The sequence below is a fragment of the Rattus norvegicus genome, chromosome 13, assembly GCF_021556685.1.
Source record: "Rattus norvegicus strain SHRSP/BbbUtx chromosome 13, alternate assembly SHRSP_T2T, whole genome shotgun sequence".
Taxonomy (NCBI): Eukaryota; Metazoa; Chordata; class Mammalia; order Rodentia; family Muridae; genus Rattus; species Rattus norvegicus.
In genome coordinates, this window is record NC_141546.1 from 98,979,965 (window position 1) to 98,998,283 (window position 18,319).

Sequence of the window (18,319 nt, forward strand, 5' to 3'; positions counted from 1 at the left end):
CACCTAAGTGCTGGATTACAGGCGTCAGACATCACACTCTGCTTCCGGCCAGTTTCCTCCTGAGTTCTCATCTCCCTGGCTCCTCCCTCCACAAATCTCCTGTACCCAGGCCTCTTTGCACAGCACAAGTCCCCAGCACTGAGACAATCTCTCACCTCATTCCCTCTCCATCCTGAAAGTGTAGGCTGTGCCCTGGACCGCTGCCACGGCTTTCTAACTGAAGTCTCCCAAGGGGCTCCTACGGACAGAGAAGGAAGCAGGGAGAGCCCAGGGTAACTGGCTGGCTGGAGGAAGATTGTACGCTCACCTCATAGTTCTGAAGGTAGCTCTCCGACGGGTAGAGTTTCTTTGTTGTCCTTCCTTTCATTTTGGTATCAAACTGAACCAACCTGTAGGCTTGCGTCTTTAGGTAGCTGGTGAACCACCGGGCCACCTCATCGCCACAATCCCTGCCTTTAATGTCGAGGCCAAACAACCTGGAAGGGAGATTACAGGATTACTTATGTGGACACACTGGGGGACAGCGGCCCGAATGTACCAGAAGGCTGCTAAGAGTTCTTCAGAGAGGAGCTGGGAAGGAGCAGAAGAGGGTACAGGATATTTCCATCGAGCAGGGGTCCTCAGACCACTGAGGAATACCAAGGCTTCGGGTTCTTTCAGAAGAGGAGGGCTGCACCTTTGGCTGGGACTCCTCCAGCCTGGTTCAGAATGGGAAGCTCTCACTCCCTTGGCCCACTGGTCGGTCTTAAATAAACTAATGCTTCTTCTCATCATTCCGCTTCAGCTATAAGCTGGAGATGAGAACATTACACTGACCATTGTTGTTATTGTTGTTGTTGTTGAGACATGGTCTCCAGTAGCCCAGGCTGGCCTTCAACTTGCTATGTAGTAGAGGCTGCCCTTGAACCTCCTGCCTCCCGCAGTCCTGGGATATAAGCAAGGTCCACCATGCCTGATAAATGATCCAGTTTTGAACAGGTCCCTTCTTAATTTTTAATACATATGTATGTTCAACTTTTCCCCACATAATTGCAGGCTGGCACACACTTATGGCTATTGGTCTCCTAAAATATTTCCTTTGAATCAATAAATTTTGTTTCATAAGAATTAATAGGCAAAGGCACTTGGGAGAGATTAAATTATAATTTTGACTTGTAAGTAACTGATGATATTAATAAAATGACTGTGTTGTAAATTTTGATGATTTCTAAAAAATAGAGCAGATCTTAGTTGAAATTCATGCATTAAAGAACCCTTGGGATATCAACGAATCTTACTTAATTCCAGACAAGGTTTAGTGTCAATTTTATTTTATTATTTTTTTCTTAAGCAAGGTTTCGCAATGCAGGCAAGTGGTAAGAATTTTGCAATGTAGTTCAACTTGACTCCAGATTCACAATCCTCCTGCTCTACCTCCCCAGGGCTGGGAGCAGAGATGTGAATTACCAGGCCTGGGTCCGTCCATCCTTCCTTCCTTCCTTCCTTCCTTCCTTCCTCTTATAAGCCCTAAGAACAAGGGGCTGAGAATGACCGTATACACCTCTAATACCAGAACTCCAGAGGCTACACGGGAGGCCACTGAGTTCAAGGGTAGCCTGAACTACATAGCAAAACTCCACTTATTACTACTACTACTACTACTACTACTACTACTACTACTACTACTACTACTACTATTATCATTATCATTATCATTACCTATTATATTGAGGAAATGGGATTGAGACAGGGTCTCACTATGTGGGCCAGGAGCTTACTAAGTAGGCCAAGGAGGTCTCAAACTCACAGAGATCCACTTGCCTCTCCCTCCCCAGTGCTGAGGTGAAAGGCTGTGTCACCATGCCCAGCTACTTTTTTTTTTTTTTTTTTGGTTCTTTTTTTCGGAGCTGGGGACCGAACCCAGGGCCTTGCGCTTCCTAGGTAAGCGCTCTACCACTGAGCTAAATCCCCAGCCCCACCCAGCTACTTTTTAAAATGTATTATTTATTCATTACGTTTATATGACAGTATTGAGGACACAGAAGACTTAGCACATCTGTGTGCTCAGGGCCAGACTGACTGACTGCATCAGTCCAACTTCAGTGTGCATGTTACCGAAGAAAGCATACGGAAGTCCCACTTTAAAACAACAAACAGAAATGATAGCTAGCTCCGTGGTAGAGGACTTAACATGTGCGAGGCCCTGGGTTCCATCCAACACCACCGTGGGCATGGCAGGTAAGGAGCAGATGAAAACTATGGATTCGAGGAGCTGGAAATTAAACTCTTGAAAGCTTCTTCTCCTTCCCACACCATGAGAAGTAAACACACATAGACACAGACACAGACATAAACATATAAACACACACCATAAGAAGTGTGTACACACACTCACCATGAGAAGTAAACACACAGACACAGATATAGACAAATACACACCATCAGAAGTGTGCACACACACACACACCCATGAGAAGTAAACACACACAGACACACAGACATAGACATACCAACATGTACCATAAAAAGTGTACACACACAGACACAGACATACAAACACACACCATAAGTTTACACACACATACGCACACATACACACACAGACACACACACACGAGAAGTGAACACAGACACACAGACACAGATATAAACAAACACACACCATCAGAAGTGTGCACACACACACGCACACACACCATGAGAAATGCATGCACATGCACACACACTCAGCTCGTGTGAATGCTGTGACACCTACTGTGAAGATGCCAAAGGAGTCCAACAGAAACTCCCAGAATTCTCATTCACAGCTGAACTTCTGAGCTCTTGAAGGTTCAAAATCCTCTGCCTCCCAGAGCTGGGATTACAAGTACGTACCACCACGCCACACATCGTCAGATCCTGATAACCCTCTGTTAAGGCTTCTAGAGCCCCTTCCTTTTATCTGAAACCCTTCTTAGGGCACTGCCTGGCCTCTGACTGCATCTAAGGATCCCTCGAAGTTCTCGACTGATCTTCAGCCATTTATCTAAAACCACTATAAAACACACAAAACAGAGTCTATCTGCGGCTGGGCAGAAGCAAGGGTGGCCCATAGCTCCTTCAGAACCCTGCACACTCTTCTACGCCATATTGTACACACACACGGGAGACTTTGGAAAAGCAGAAAGTACCCAACAGGTCAAGAGGATGCCAACCAACCCGTGCCATCCCACGGATGGCGGGCATACCAGACCTGTACCTGCTGCAAAAAATAAATCTATGTGATAAGAACTCACACCAAACTTACCCAGTGGACCCCTGCTCAACGGAAGTACAAATCGGCAGGCTCATCTTAGAAAACAGCTTGGCATTTTCTAGAGCCTCATGTTTTGGTATGTACCTATAATCCAAGCACTGGAGACTCAGAAGCAAGAAATTTAAGAATTTGTGCCAATCTGGGCAACACAGAGAATTCTAAGCCACTTTGAGTGGCACAGCCAGACTGTCTCTACACAAACAAGTACATGTTACATGCCTACTGACCCAGGTAACCTCTTCTTAAAATCCATACCTTGGCAAGACAGCTCAGCAGGGAATGGGGTTACTACAAAGTTTCACTACCTGAGTCCAATCCCTGGGATCCCACTCGGTAGATGAGAGCTAGCTGATCTCACCCAAACTGTCTTCTGACCTCCACGCTCTGCCCACACTGTCATCTCAGAAGACACGAGAATGCTCATAAGGGGCCTGGGGATGACTCTGTGGTTAAAGAGGGGCTTGCTGCTCTTTTGAAGGACCAGAGTTCAATTCCCAGAAACCTTGTCAGTCAGCTCACAATGGCCTGAAACGCCAGCCTGGAGCTGGAATCCAACACCTATGTTCTCTGAGGGCACGGAACATCTATACCTCCATACCCCCACACAGATAATCATCAAAACTAACAAACACAAACCTTAAAAGAATGCTCACAGAACACCGTTCACATTCTAGAAGACCAGTGAACGATTTCTATGAGCATGCACGAACAGGCTGCCACAGACTCACACAGTGGGAGACACACTGCGCTCATAAGACGGTCCGCATGGTGACAAGAAGACAAGCGGCCAAGGAGCCTTCAAGGACGCCGAAGGGCAACTGTGTGCTGCAGAGATTACTAATGTCCGTGGTCTCCTAAGCTACCTGAGGATGGGGAACAAGTTGCCAGGGGAGCCAACCCCAAGACCAGAGGGCTGGACTTTAGTACCACAGCCCCTGACCTCCAAGAAAGGGGCAGAGGCTGGAGGTTGAGTCGGTCAATGACTGATTGTTTTTATCAATTGCACCACGTAATAAAGCTTCCATAAAAGCCGGAAGGTTCAGAGTTTCCCAAGTGCGGAGATGTGTGTAGAGGGAGGCACACCCAGCAAAGCACATAGGAGTTCAGCTCCCTGCCTGTCCCATCCATCCTCAGCCTCTAAAGCATCTTTTATCAGTACCCAGCAAACACGAATCCAGGCCTCTGGAAATCCAGGCCACTCTAGAAAATGAACAGAGCCCAGGGAGGAGACGGAGAGGCTCAGGGTTCCCCCCTTACCAGCGTCTGACACCTGGAATAGACACACAGGACCAAGCCTTCACCTGTGAGGGCTGATGCTGTCTCCAGGCAGATATGGTCAGGACTGGATTTCTGGGGACCGGTTTGAGTATGCCAGAGAAGGTTTGAGGGTTGGTAGAGGGAAACGCTTACTCGTTGAGGACCCAGAGGCGACAGACTCTGAGGTAGGGAATGAAAAAGCAAGCCTCTTGCTTTCTGTGGCGGTTTGAATGAGAGTAGCCTCCGCAGTAGCTCATGCCACCAGTTGGCGGAACAGTTTGGGAAGGATTAGGAGGCACGGCCTTGTTGGAAATGGTCTATCACTGGGGCGTAGGCTTTGAGGTTTCAAAGCCCACATAATTCTTATTTAGCTAGCTAGCATATTTATATTCTTTCATTCATTCTCATTCACCTCCCCCCACCTGCTGATTAGGATGTAAACTCTAGGCTAATGCTCCAGGACCACACCTGCCTGCCTGCCCTGAACACAGGCACTTGTGCTAACTATGCTTTTAGTGTCACTGTCACTGGTTCTCTGGTGGCCAGCTACTTCTTGGAGACAATAGTCTTTGTCGCATTCAAGCATGACCCGCAAACTCTATCGAGTCCTTACGCACAGGCAGGAGGTGTCCAGACTATAAGCCACACAGCTACCTATGTCCTGGCCCACTGAGGTTACTCTAACTGGCCAACCTGAACCCTCCCTTAGTGGAGTGGTCTCTCCTTCTCCACATTGCCTCTGGCCAGCCCTAGGCTTCCCTGTGTGGTAGCTCTACCCACTTCTAGAAACCATCAATGGGGCTGGAGAGATGGCTCAGTGGTTAAGAGCACTAACTGCTTTTCCAGAGGTCCTGAGTTCAAACCCTAACAACCACATGGTGCCTCACAACCATCTGTAATGAGATCTGCTGCCCTCTTCTGGTGTGTCTGAAGACAGTTACAGTGTACTCATATATAATGAATACATAAGTCTTTAAAAAAGAAGTCCATTAACATAAGTGATAGTTTTTCCTATATGACAGTCATCTCATCATCTGCAGCTCTTAACCATCACTAATCCTGAGGCTGAGGCTGTAGTTGGGCTATGGAGTGAATATCTGTGCACACAAAGCTCAGGGTTCAGTCCCCAGCACCACAGACTGAGCACAGTGATAAGGGTCACACACAGGGGGCACAGAGCTCAAGAGATAAAGACATAGTAAAGATCAAACGTCCAAAGCCATCCTTGATTACATTTTTTAAAAAGAGGTTAGAGGTTAACCTGGGATGTCAGACCCCTGTCTCAGAGGTAAAATCTAGCCAAAATAAACGCTAGTCCTGGGCTCCCTTGACAGCTGCTCACACCTGAGCCCTACCCTAGAGACTAACCCTCCTCAGTCTTTTCCTGCACCGATTTCATCAACTATGCTTCTGGCATGAACTGTAACAAAGGCAAGGAAAAGTCAGGCCTGTCACTGCGGTCCCTGCTTCCCCCAGGCAGAGCACCTGCAGTCCTGGATCTTATTCGAAGAGGGCAGCTTGATAGGCAGAACTATCGGCTCCATGCCTGGAGCTTCGAGCATCAGGTAATTGTTCTCCAAGGTGATGGTGACCAGCACAAGGCGAGGCTCCTGGCGGGCAGTGATCATGTGACCATCTTCCTTAACCACCATCCAAAACCTGCAGAGAGGCAGACGTGTGCATTTAGAACATCTTCGCTTCTCAAGAACTTCCTCTAGCTCTCCCTTACCTCAAAACCATCCCGGAAAGGAGCTCTCTCTAACACCCTTCGCCACCTTAAGATGTGCAAGGAGCCCTCACCAGATGTGAGCATATGTTCCTAGGATCCCTAGACTCATTTGTTACTGAATCTCAAATGTACTTTTACAGCCAAAGAAAACAGACTAAGACACCTTGTTTTGGTTAAAATGTCACCCAAGCCTAAACTTTTAACTTTCAGCATTCCCCATCCCCAAACAAGACTCCTGTGCACCAAACACATTATCTCTGGTTATCAGTCCCTCAGCTGACAACACCCCTCCGCCTTAGCCCAGGCCACTGTGTAACATCGGAGCACTAAATGCTGTAGTTAAGAGCGATGCTCGGCAGCTGCCTGCTCATTGTAGCAACTGAAAAGACAAAAGAGGACTACAAGGGAATTCAAGCCAGCAGCTGCACAAAAATTGATACAAAGCTAGCAGGCTACTGTAGGGTTGACAGGCAACCGAGATCTTGAATCACCTCTGGGCTTCCCTGAGGAAATGTCTAAATGCGAATGGCATCCTCCCATGGGCTGGGGTCCTAGGCTGAATAGAAAGGACAAAGTCAATTGACCACTAGCTGCCACCCCCACCTTGCTCCCCCTACCCCCTCTGCTTCCTGACTGTGGACACCATGAAACCGGCCCCTTCATCTGCTTCTTGTCAGGTATTTGTTTCAACAACAAGAACAGTTAACTAAGACAGCTGCCTCTGACAACAAGCCTCAGCCGCCTCCTTCTGAACACTTTATCTTGTGCCCGAAGATAACTCCCCATGAATAAATGGTCCAATGTGTCCTGCCATCTCCGAGAGACAGAATGAGCCTAAAAAGTGGGTTTTCATAATCACGTTACCCCCAACTTGACTCACAATAAGAGGTCACCAGCACCCTGACTTTACGGTAAAGCATGAGCAGGCGGCAGATGGACCAGAGTTCAGAACCCCCTCAGTCAACAGCAGGGCCTTGAACACCAGGGTAACAGTGAGGCGGTGCCCTGGCAAATGAAAGATCTCACTCCAGTTAAAGACTTGCTGCCAACTAGTCAGCAAAGTGGGGGTGGAGGAGGGTGGGGGAAGGAAAGACGAGGCCCAAAAGAGGTGGGAAGGGAAAGGTAGGAGAAGGGAATTGATAAAGGTGTTCCCTTTATCAAGAGGTGATAAATGCAGAAGAAATAGACAGTTGGCTTCAGAGAAAGGTGTGTAACAGAGAAGGTGTCAGAGTCGGATGCTTACAGACATTTACAAGATGAAGGAAGGAAGCCACCCCTCAGCAGACGGCCTGCCTGTGTTACCATCTTCTGGGAGGACCTCAAACACTTCACAGCTCAAGGAGCTGGGACAAGGTCGAGCTCAAACGGGCCGAGAACACTAGCCATACACCCCCAGCAGCTGGAGGAATGGAGTAGTGCAGAGGAAAGTCCAGACACAAAATAAACAAAAGATCTCTTTCCCTCCAGAAAGACCAGTAGTTATGGTCCTGATTCGGGAACAGAAAACAAAGACCATTAAGCAGAGTTCTGGCCGGCAAGCTTGCTTCTGAATATTAATTACCTTTGATAATAAAACTCAAGTTGGGGGAGGTTAAATGTTCAAGGCCTCTTGCTCTTGTGCGCTCCTTACATTCCTCTATCACACGCTAGTTTCAGAGAAGTGGCTGCTGTACTCCCCTGGATCTGAATTCAATTCCCCCAGAACAGGCTGGGTTTGTAACCCCCTGCCCCCAGGCACACTGGGGGGTCCAATACGGTCTTACTAGACCCACGGGGCGGGGGCATTCATAGTAGCCCACAAAATCAACCCTAGCCAGGCAAACATACACGACAGGGTTTAGCCCAGCGTCTACCACATAATTGCTTCTCTGACTTTCCCTCCACTTCAGAGCGTACCAGGCAAAGAGAAAATTGCTCCCGCTGAGCAGGGTGGTGCAGACCTGTAACCCTAGCACATGGGAAGCAGAGGCAGGTGGATCCCTGCAAGCTAAGGGCCAGCCTTATCTACACAGCAAGTTCAGGGCAGCCGGAGTGAGAGCCTTTATTTAAAAAAAGAAGAGGAGGAAGAGGAAGAAGAGGAGGAGGAGGAAGAGGGGGAGGAGGAGGAGGGAGAGGAGGAAGAAGAGGAAGAAGAAGAAGAAGAAGAAGAAGAAGAAGAAGAAGAAGAAGAAGAAGAAGAAGAAGAAGAAGAAGAAGAAGAAGGTAGAAGAAGAATGTATTGCCCAAACCAAGAGAAATGATATAGTTCTATTTATTTTATTGAGTCCCCAGGAATCTGAAGAGCAGGGCACAGGACACCTTTTCACTCTACACTAGGAATATCTACAGCCAAGCCATAGCAATCTTAATGACAAACGTAACATGCTCCGAAGATCTGAGGAAACGCAGGTCGGTTCTGGTTACCTGTGAGACACCCCAGAGTTCTCAGATGGGAGGGAAGCTGCTCACGGCCTCCCTCGGTAAGCACTGTGAGCCTCGGCACCTCCTGATATTGTACAATATCCAGTACTAGGTCCCCGAGGTCTTCCCAGCCTCAGGGACCAGATCTGAGCCTTCACACTTTAATAAGCTCTTTCTCGCAATGGTCTCATATAACACCCTTTAATTATGGCAGAACAACCACCTGGGGGATACTCCACTCTGGGTGATTTGAGTTCATCCGGACAGGAATGGGACTCTCGGGGAATGATGGTATTTTATTTTATTTTCTATTTTTATTTCAGTATACAGACAAGTTTTCGTATAGTCCAGGCCAGCCTTGAACCCAGGTCTACAGCTGACCTGGGAACTTCTGATCCTCCCCCGTGGAGATGGCTGACGTGAGCCCCCATGCCTCACTGAAGTCCTGGAAGATAAGATTCTGTTACTTCCTGCGCCCTTGGCAAGCGTTTGCCTAGCAAGCACAAGGCCCTGGTTCAGTCCCCAGCTGGGGGGGTGGGGTTGGGAGGGGGGGGCGCCTGCCAGCATTGGAAACCTAGGATGCTAATGAGGAATGGAAAACCCATGAGTTTCCTGATCTGTAAGTTTACTCTGTACCAGAACTAAGCTCTCTGCTTTATTTTTTTTTTCCATTCAAACCTCCTTTATGATTATTTTGTACCCATATGTGACAAGCTCTTTATCCTCATCTGGTACCTCACCTCACCCCACGCCCTCCCCACTCCTGGCAAACCATATAATTGTTTTCCTTACTCATTAAAGTAGTCACCAGAACTAGAGGGAAGGAAAGGCCCAATGTTCTTGAAAACATTCAGCCAATGGCATTTTACATTTCTAGTATCCTACAGTTAGGAGAGCTGTAAGACAGCTGAGTTGGTCCTGTGACAGGCGAGTCTCTCTCCTCCGGGGGTTCAGGAATGCTCCAATCTACTCTTCCAAAACTACTTTAGCTAGAAGCATAGGCTACGCGGCTAAAGGATCAAAGGTCGAGAGCCCAGAGAATTCAGGCAACAAACCTCAATTCTGCTGTGCTGGAAGGAGTGGGAGCCAAAAATCGAGGCTCTCTGCTTCACTCTAGAGTAAATTTGAATGTTGTAAAGCTAAAAATCTCCTCCCCGAAGGCCTCCCAACAGCCATTTGGGGGCTGGCAAACTATGATTTCAACTTGAACATGCTCACAAATGTGCCCAGTGTTACAACTGATGTCAGCTCTTTCCCATATGTGTGTGCGTGTTTCCCAGATGCAAACGAACCCTTACTTTCTAGGTTTGGGGAGAACACAGATTGCGGTACGGAACTCCTCTCTCGACTTCCTTCCTTTGCTCGGCTCGCAAAGTTTGCACTCACCGAGGGGCGCTCGGTTCCTGGACCCACACTTCCAAGCCGGGATAGGCAAAGCCCCACCTCCCTCGCCCTGGCCCATCTGCACGGGGTGCAGCGCGCGCGGGGCTCGGCATACCTGTCGCGCACTTTGCCGCAGCGCAGCCCCATGTCGGTGCACTCAGTCTCGCACACCGACACCCCCTTGCAGGACTTGATCGGGTAGATCCAAACCTTCGACACCGTGCCCACTTGCTGCAGCTGCCGGCGCCGCCGGGGACGCGCGCGACGCCAGGCCACGGTCCCCAGCGCCACTGCGGCCAGTCCCAGCGCGGCGACGCCGAGCCAGGTGGACCGCGGCTGCCCGGGGAGTCCAAGGCGAGCCAGAGCGGTGGAGCTGGAGGAACCCATGTTAAACTAACCGGGGCAGGCCTGGGCTACCAGGCCGCGGGGACGGGGCGAGGCTTAAGGTTCGGGGAGTGTGGGAGGAGCCAGAGTTGGCGCAGCCGCAGCGCCTGTCAAACTTCTGCTGAAGTCGCGACCGGTGGCGGAACCTGGCGCACGCGTGGGGTAGTCACTTTCATTTTACTTTGCCTTTGTCCGCCTTTAAGGCGGCCCTGCCCCCGTCCTTCAACCCGCTGCACTCGTTTACCCTTTTGCTTCTAAAAGCGCACTCAGTTGTGCGAGAAGCCGCACTCAAATGAAGCGGGATGGAGGAAATGTTTCCTGGGAACAGCTTTGGGGTAGGTTGCCCGGAGATCGCGCCAACTCAGTGGAACGCTCGGCTTCAACCTCTGCAGGTACAGACAAGACGACTGGAGCGGCTCTGGCCGTGTGGCCTGGGGGGTTACAGGTACACAAGCCAATTAAGACAGCCCGAGGAAGGGAAATGCTGCCAGAACTTACCACTTGCTCTGACTGAGGTCAGAATAGAGGACTCTGGTCGCCTTTTCTTAGACGACGTTCTATTTAAAAGTCGGGTTTTAGCAAGGAGATAGCCACAAGTTCAAGACTATCATGGACTATGATAGCCAGACCCCGGTCTCAGAAACATCAACAATTAATTCATCAGTTGAAAGCCGCTCAACAGGCAAAGGTCCCGACTGCCAACACTGACAACTTGAATTTAGTCCCTGGAACCTAAGTGGTGGAGAAGGAACCATTTTTTACGCGCGCGCGTGTTCACACACACACACACACACACACACACACACAGAGAGAGAGAGAGAGAGAGAGAGAGAGAGAGATATTGAGAGAGAGAGAGACAGAGAGACAGAGAGGGAGGGAAGAGAGGAGAGGAGAATAAATGGTAAATAATAAATGGAGAAATGGTTCAGTGGTTAAGAGCACTTGCTGCTTTAGTAGAAGCCCCAGTTGGACTCCAACACTTACATAGCAGCTCATAACTGTCTGCAATTCCAGTTCCAAGCGATCAACACCTTCTTCTGCCCCCTGCAGGTAGGTGGAACACACGTGATACTCAGTCATGTATGCGGGCAAAACATCCATACACTTAAAATAAAGATAAATTTTTAAAAAGCTGAGGACTCGGGGCTGGGGATTTAGCTCAGTGGTAGAGCGCTTACCTAGGAAGTGCAAGGCCCTGGGTTCGGTGCCCAGCTCCGGAAAAAAGAACCAAAAAAAAAAAAAAAAAAAAGCTGAGGACTCAGAATTTTGAGCCATTCTTCTGCAGCTTGGACAGTCATCAGAGTCATCAGAGAGTATGAGCCTCTGCCTCTGTAACGCTGGCCAGCAGAGCAAGTGTGTTTGCTTCTCATCTTTTGCACATGCTTCTGATAGGTGACACTAGACCCCCAAGGGAGCCTACCCTTGTAGCTTGTGTCCCACTTCTCTGCCCTTTCATGTTCCCTCCACAAAGCCCAATGACCTCTGCCTACATCAAACGAGATCTGAGCTCATTCCCCACTTGATGAATAAAAGTCAGGCTCTGTGGTTTAACTAATGTCTGCTGTTATTTTGAAAGAGCTTCATTCAAGCTAACTACTGGGATAAGAATGGACTTTCTTACACAGGATGGGAGTTTATTTTTCAAAGGATGGTTCTTTACATCAAGACCTAGTCTGTTTGAGGCCTCTTGGGGAGGTCATCCTGTCATCCACTCCAAAGTCGGGCTAAGCCACCTGATGGAGGAGGGACTCTTTAAATACATGTGTGTGTGTGTGTGTGTGTGTGTGTGTGTGTGTGTGTGTGTGTACTACATAAATGCTTGGTTCCTGAAGAGACCAGAAGAGGGCAGCAGCTTCCTGGAACTGGAATTACAGATGGTGTGAGCCACCATGTGGATGCCGGAAACAACCTAGGTTCTGTGTAAGAGCAGCCAGTGCTCTTAACCACTGAGCCATCTGAGCCAGCCTTGTCTTATCTGTTCCTTTCAGTGTGTGTGTGTGTGTGTGTGTGTGTGTGTGTGTGTGTGTGTGTGTCTGAATGCCTTGTCCACTCACCAGGCTTTGTCCTAACACCTAAAGTTTAGATGCAGTTGCCTGTCCATCTGGAAGTCCATGAGACAGTGACAAACAGAACTCCTGGTCAAGACTTGGAACAGATAAATTCAGGCTGTCTACATTCCCAGAGGATGTAAGTGAGTGTGTGTGTGTGTGTGTGTGTGTGTGTGTGTGTGTGTGTGTGTACGCGCATCTGTGTCTGTATTTGTGTGTCTGTGTCTCTGTATGTGTGTCTGTATCTGTGTGTATGTGTGTGTGTGTGTGTGTGCAGGTGTTTCTGTGTATGTCTCTGTATGTGTGTCTGTTGTGTGTCTATATCTGTGTGTATGTTATCTGTGTGTATTGGGTGCAGGTGTGTCTGTGTGTGTGTGCCTGTGCAGGTATACTCCAGTGTGAGTGTGAAGGTCTAGGGATAACTCCAACCATCCCTCCTTACCTTCTGCTTTGAAGCAGGTCTCTTTCTTGTTGATCACTGTCAGCCAGGCTACCTGGCCTTGGAATTTTTGGTGATTCTCCTGCCTTCACCTCCCATCTCCCAACATCCTGGTAGCAGCCCAGTGTTACAGACTCATGCTACCATGCCTGGCTTTCTGTGGGTTCTAGGGATCTGAACCAAGGTTCACACACTTGCATGGCAAACAAACTCCAGGGAGTGGTGGGGTAGAGGAAGGAGTTCTGTACAATAAGAACAGCACAAGTCATGGCCGGAAGAAGCTGAAGAAGCAAGAGGGGGACATGGTCAGGCCACCCCATATGCTGTCTATATTAGAATGTTCCAGTACGGGACATAAGAGTGGGACAGAGAGGACAGATGAAAATGTAACTGGCCTCTACTTAAATATGTTGCCACCTGAGCATCGTGGCCAGAGGGGTGATGGGAGGTCACCTGACTGCTGTGGGATGATGTCATACCAAATCAGGGATACCACCGAGAACAGACACGAGCTAGGTAACAGTCAGGAGACGGTGGCTCCCGTCTCCACAACACAGCAGCCTGGGATGAGTCTGTGGGTGAGCCACACTGAGTCTGACAACCTAAGGCAAGATTCTGGCGGCCCGGGGAGAAAGGCGGTGAGCCCTGTTGTTGAGTATGAGGTATTCTCGAGATATCCTAGAAGAAATAGCTTCCCGGACAGGTAACTTGAACCTTCTGGGCTTCTACCGCCCTGGTTGTAAAGTGATGGGGTACACGGCTAAGACATGGTTATAGATGCTGGATTTCTCCGATCTAAGACATAACTATAGATGCTGGATTTCTCCGATCTAGGCTGTTTCTGAGCTCTTTGATCAGACCAGTGAGGACCTTCACCATGGTGAATGCCAATCCTCCACTTTCCGAGCTCACCATTACCTGCCCTGCCAGGATGCCCTTGTCTTGGTGACTTTTAGCAGGGAAACCTCCTATCGGTCATCTTTGTAGACCTCTTGTCTGTAACAACAGCTGATGAGAGGTTGGGAACCACCACTCACCTTTCTACATTGCCTTTCACTTTTATTTGGTTGAGCAGAGAAATAAAACAGCAAGAACGTGTTTCCTCACTGAGCATTCAGCTTCAGGTGACCTCCCTGCATCCCAGCCCTGCGGCAGGCAGGGTACTGGCATTGATCTGCAGCAGTGACTGTACGGTCTACCTCACAGGCCCTGGTTTTGATTTGGAAACATTAGTGAACATGATGCTAATTTTAATAACGTATTCGTTTTTATTTTGTGTACATTGGTGTTTTGCCTGCTTGTACAAGGGTGTCAGATCCCCTGGGGACTGGAGTTATAGACAGTTTCGAGCTGCCATGTGGGTGCTGGGATTTGAACCTGGGTCCTCTGGAAGAGCTGCCAGGCTTTGATCCTCTGTGCCATCTCTCCAGCCCCCTGCAATGCTGATTTTTAAGAAGGCAGCCATGTCCACAATACACTACTGTCACAAGGTAGCAAAAACTTAAGCCTTGTCATGCCTAGTGGGATTTTGTGTTACTTCACAAAATGTGTTTAACGGTGTCATTAAGAATCAGACCTAAACTGATGGTGGTGGGAACAAAGATAACAGAGTTTGACAGTTAAACAGTTTGACACAGGATGAGGCAGGAGCTCAAGTTTGAAAGCCATCAGTTGCCTTGTGGGGGAGGAAGCTGGGGAGAGCCCTGGGGAAAGACTGAGAACTCACCTCAGTCCAGAGTCTGCCTTTGAGCCTTTAAGAGTGGAAAGTCTAACAACTTTGCAGTGTCAGCAGTGGACTGGTCCTAAGGACACTAACCTTTGCCAACTCGTCCCGTGCCCTGTCCATCCCCAGAGAAAGTCAGCTGTGTGTTCTGGAGTGGGGCAACTCTAGTGTCACCTGAGTGTGAGGGGGGTGCCTCCTCCTGTGAGGAGGAGATCACATTGCTACTCTGTGGTGAGGACAGCTGGAGGTGGTAAGGAGCTCCCGGCTAAGGGAGCAGCCTTCCTCCCAGCTCTGCTGTGTGTGGGAGGAGGCTGCGCTTTAGGCTATTGCAGTGACAGTGTCTGTACTGGCTGGTTTTGTGCTGTCAACTTGACACAAGCTGGAGTTACCACAGAGAAAGGAGTCTCCCTTGAGGAAATGCCTCCATGAGACCCAGTTGTAAGGCATGTTCTCAACTAGTGATCAAGGTGGGAGGACCCAGCCCATTGTGGGTGATACTGTCCCTGGACTGGTCATCTTGAGTTCTATAAGAGAGCAAGCTGAGCAAGCCAGGGGAAGCAAGCCAGTAAGCAACATCCCTCCATGGCCCCTGCATCAGCTTCTGCTTCCTGACCTGCTTGAGTTCCAGTCCTGACTTCCTTTGTTGATGAAGAGCAACATGGATGTGTAAGCTGAATAAACCCTTTCCTCCCCAACTTGCTTCTTGGTTGTGGTGTTTGTGCAGGAATACAGACCCTGACTAAGACAGTGTCCTGATTTAGTTTCTGTGACTGTGATAAAGTACCCTGAACAACGGTAACCCAGGGCAGAAAAAGGTTCACTTTAGATCACAATTCTAAGTCACAGCCTGTCTTGGTCAGGATGACTATGGCTGTGATGAGACGCCATGGCCAAAACCAAAGTGTTTACACTTCCATATCGATGTGCAACATTGCGGGAAGTTGGACAGGAACCAGGAGGCAGGAGTTGATGCAGACCCCATGGAGGGATGCTGTTTACATAGCTTTCTCAGCTTGCTTTCTTAAAGAACCCAAGACCAGCAGCCCAGAGATGGCACCACCCACAGGGTGCTGGGCCCTCCCCCATCCATCACTAATGAAGAAAATGCCCCACAAGCCTGCCTTATTCCCTACAGCCCCATCATATGGAAGCATTTTCTTAATTGAGGTTGCCTTCTCTCTAATGACTTAACCTGCGTCAGTTTGACATAAAACTATCCAGCACATAGCCTATCATTTCAGAGAAGTTAAGGCAGGAACTTAAAACAGCTGATCACATCCACAGTCAAGACCACTAGAGAAAGGAATGCGCTCCTAAGAACGACTTTTTCTCCACTCATGACTTTTTCTCCACTCTTACAACAGGCCAGGACCCATACCTAGAGAATGATGCCACCCATAGTGGGCAGAGTTTTTTCACATTACTTAATTACTACAACTCCCACCCCCCACAGACACACCCATGAGCTAGCCTAATCTAGACAATCCTTGTACTCTCTTCCCAGGACAACACAGGGTCCTGTCTGCCAGTTTTGTCGCATCGATAAAAGAAATTTAAACCAGAGTTTGGCAGAAAGAAAAGAAATAATAATAATAACAACAACAATAATAATAACAACAACAACAACCAGAGTGGATAAGTGAGATATCAGCAGTGACTAGGAGGAGATAGGGAAGTTAAAGAGAGTCATGCTGTGCAAGTTAGAGGACAGGAACACAAAGCAGGTGTGGGAGGGAAGGGTCCCTTCAAAGGGAGGGAGCTACCTCAGGTCTTGGAGCTTAGGATTTGTGTTGAAGTTGGAAAAGGGAGATAGAAAAGGCTCTGCTTTCTGAGTTAGAAAGCAGACAAACTTAGCAGTGGACATCAGTGAGCAACTGCGTGGGGGCAGGGGAAGGGCTCCAGGGGCATCTACATACATATATATCTCACTAAGGGACAGTTAGCCTGTTCTCTTGGCCTGCCTTAACAGATGCCGTGTTTCTTTCCACTATTCTCTCCAGGTTATAAGGAGTTTCTCCTTCCAGCATTTCTTGTGCCTGATCAAGGAAGCGCCTGCTGCCTTCTTCAGAGGACATCATCAAAGGCTGACCCAGCTGTTACAAAGGGGTTACTGTGTAAATGGATATTCACCGAGCCGTTAGTGTTGGGGGGGTTGTGGTTGGTCTTCGTGTCAGAGGGATCTGCTGACACAGAGGCACGTGCTGTCTGCATCGGGAAGGATCTCATCAGCCAGGGTCACGCCATTTCACCAGAAGGAGGTGGCCCACGTTGTAGCACATGGGGCCTTGAAAGAAGCTGGCTGAAAATGGCCATTGTGTATCCGCCCATCTTCAGGGACCAATAGACTGCAAGCCCACACGTGAGCAAGGAGCAGCTGACCCGGGTAGGAGCTGGAGAGAGGCCACCAGATAGAGAATCTCAGGCCTGCCTCATGGTTCCGACAAGAACTGAGCCCAGTCCTCCGGGTCCCTCTGCTGGAGGGAAGAGGAAAGGCAGGAGGGGGCTGGGAGGAGGACACAGGAGATAAACAAGCACAGGACAGAGCCACACCGCGCAGTGGAATGTGAACTTTAGCCAGAGGATTATTAGTTGCTCAGAGACAAAGCAAAGCAAGGAACTGGAGACCTGGGAGGGAGAGGAAGGTCACTTCCACATACAAACACGATCTGAGCGCTGAATCCAAACAGTATTGGTTCAAATATTCAGAAATAAAAAGCATTAAAAAAAAATTTCTCAAAATGATCCTGCCTGCCTTAAGTCAGGCAGTCACCGGGTTCTGGGTGAGCAGAAGAGGGGGTGGATAGTCTTAAGGCTTCCATTTGGAAGGAGTCTCAGAAGACCTAGAGCCAACAACTCATGTCAAAGGATGTGACAACGGCTAGAGACTAGTGGTTAACACTGCTTACACTGATCTTCCAGAGGACACGGGTTCAATTCCCGTGTCACCACCCACATGGTGGTTTGCAACATCTGTGACTCTAGTTCCAGGGCGTCCAACTCCATCTCATGGCCTCTTTGGACACCAGGCACATATGTGGTGAACATCATCATACATACATACATGCCAGCAAAAACGTACACACATTAAATAAATAAAATTTCAAACAAAGATGTGTAAGCAAAGAGGACATGTGTGATATGACATGTTCTCCTAGATATTAGGGATTAGGGTTTACATGGAGGATTGAGTCGCTTTAGGCTGCCCCAAGACCCCAGAGAGGGAGCATGTAAGTAGGGCTCTGAAGACTGAATAGAAGTTTCAAAGATTGAAAGCAGAGGCAGCACAACCTATTAAAGTAAAAGGACTCTCTGGAGAGATCTGAAGTGACTTCTGGAAGGAAAACAGCTCTGTTGTGACCGCAGAAGTGTGGAGAACAGGAGGGCCTGGCTGGGGAGGAGGACCTGGCTGGGGAGGAGGGCCTGGATGGGGAGGAGGGTCTGGCTGGGGAGGAGAGGGTCTGGCTGGGGAGGAAGGTCTGGCTGGGGAGGAGGGTCTGGCTGTGGAGGAGGACCTAGCAGGTAGGAGCAGGGCAACTGTGCAGGTTTTACACAATGCCTATGAGGATATACATCTCTAGAACGCTCAAATTTGGTATTCTGGTGGTGAATATGTACCTTTAGGAAAATGTACTTTTTCCCCCAAGTAGCAGGAAAAACTTTTCAGCTTGGTGGAAATTGTGCT

General features: G+C 48.9%; 1 protein-coding gene and 1 long non-coding RNA gene across 3 annotated transcripts in view; one reads left to right on the plus strand and one right to left on the minus strand.

Annotated features, from left to right (window-relative positions):
• Mtarc2 (mitochondrial amidoxime reducing component 2) overlaps nt 1-10,458 on the minus strand; it is a 34,432-nt gene extending 23,974 nt beyond the window's left edge. For both annotated transcript variants that reach the window (NM_001433851.1, NM_134410.3), the window contains exons 1-3: nt 10,159-10,458; nt 6,017-6,190; nt 308-476 (exon numbers count right to left, since the gene is read on the minus strand). In NM_001433851.1, coding sequence (NP_001420780.1) covers nt 308-476; nt 6,017-6,190; nt 10,159-10,430 — 615 coding nt within the window. In that variant the 5' untranslated portion in view covers nt 10,431-10,458. The remainder of the gene's footprint in view (nt 1-307; nt 477-6,016; nt 6,191-10,158) is intronic.
• A 92-nt stretch (nt 10,459-10,550) lies between these two features.
• On the plus strand, nt 10,551-17,336 carry LOC148001860 (uncharacterized). The gene is made up of 2 exons (XR_015635752.1): nt 10,551-10,819; nt 16,638-17,336. It is a non-coding gene; the product is annotated as an uncharacterized LOC148001860 (long non-coding RNA).
• The last annotated feature ends 983 nt before the right edge of the window (nt 17,337-18,319 follow it).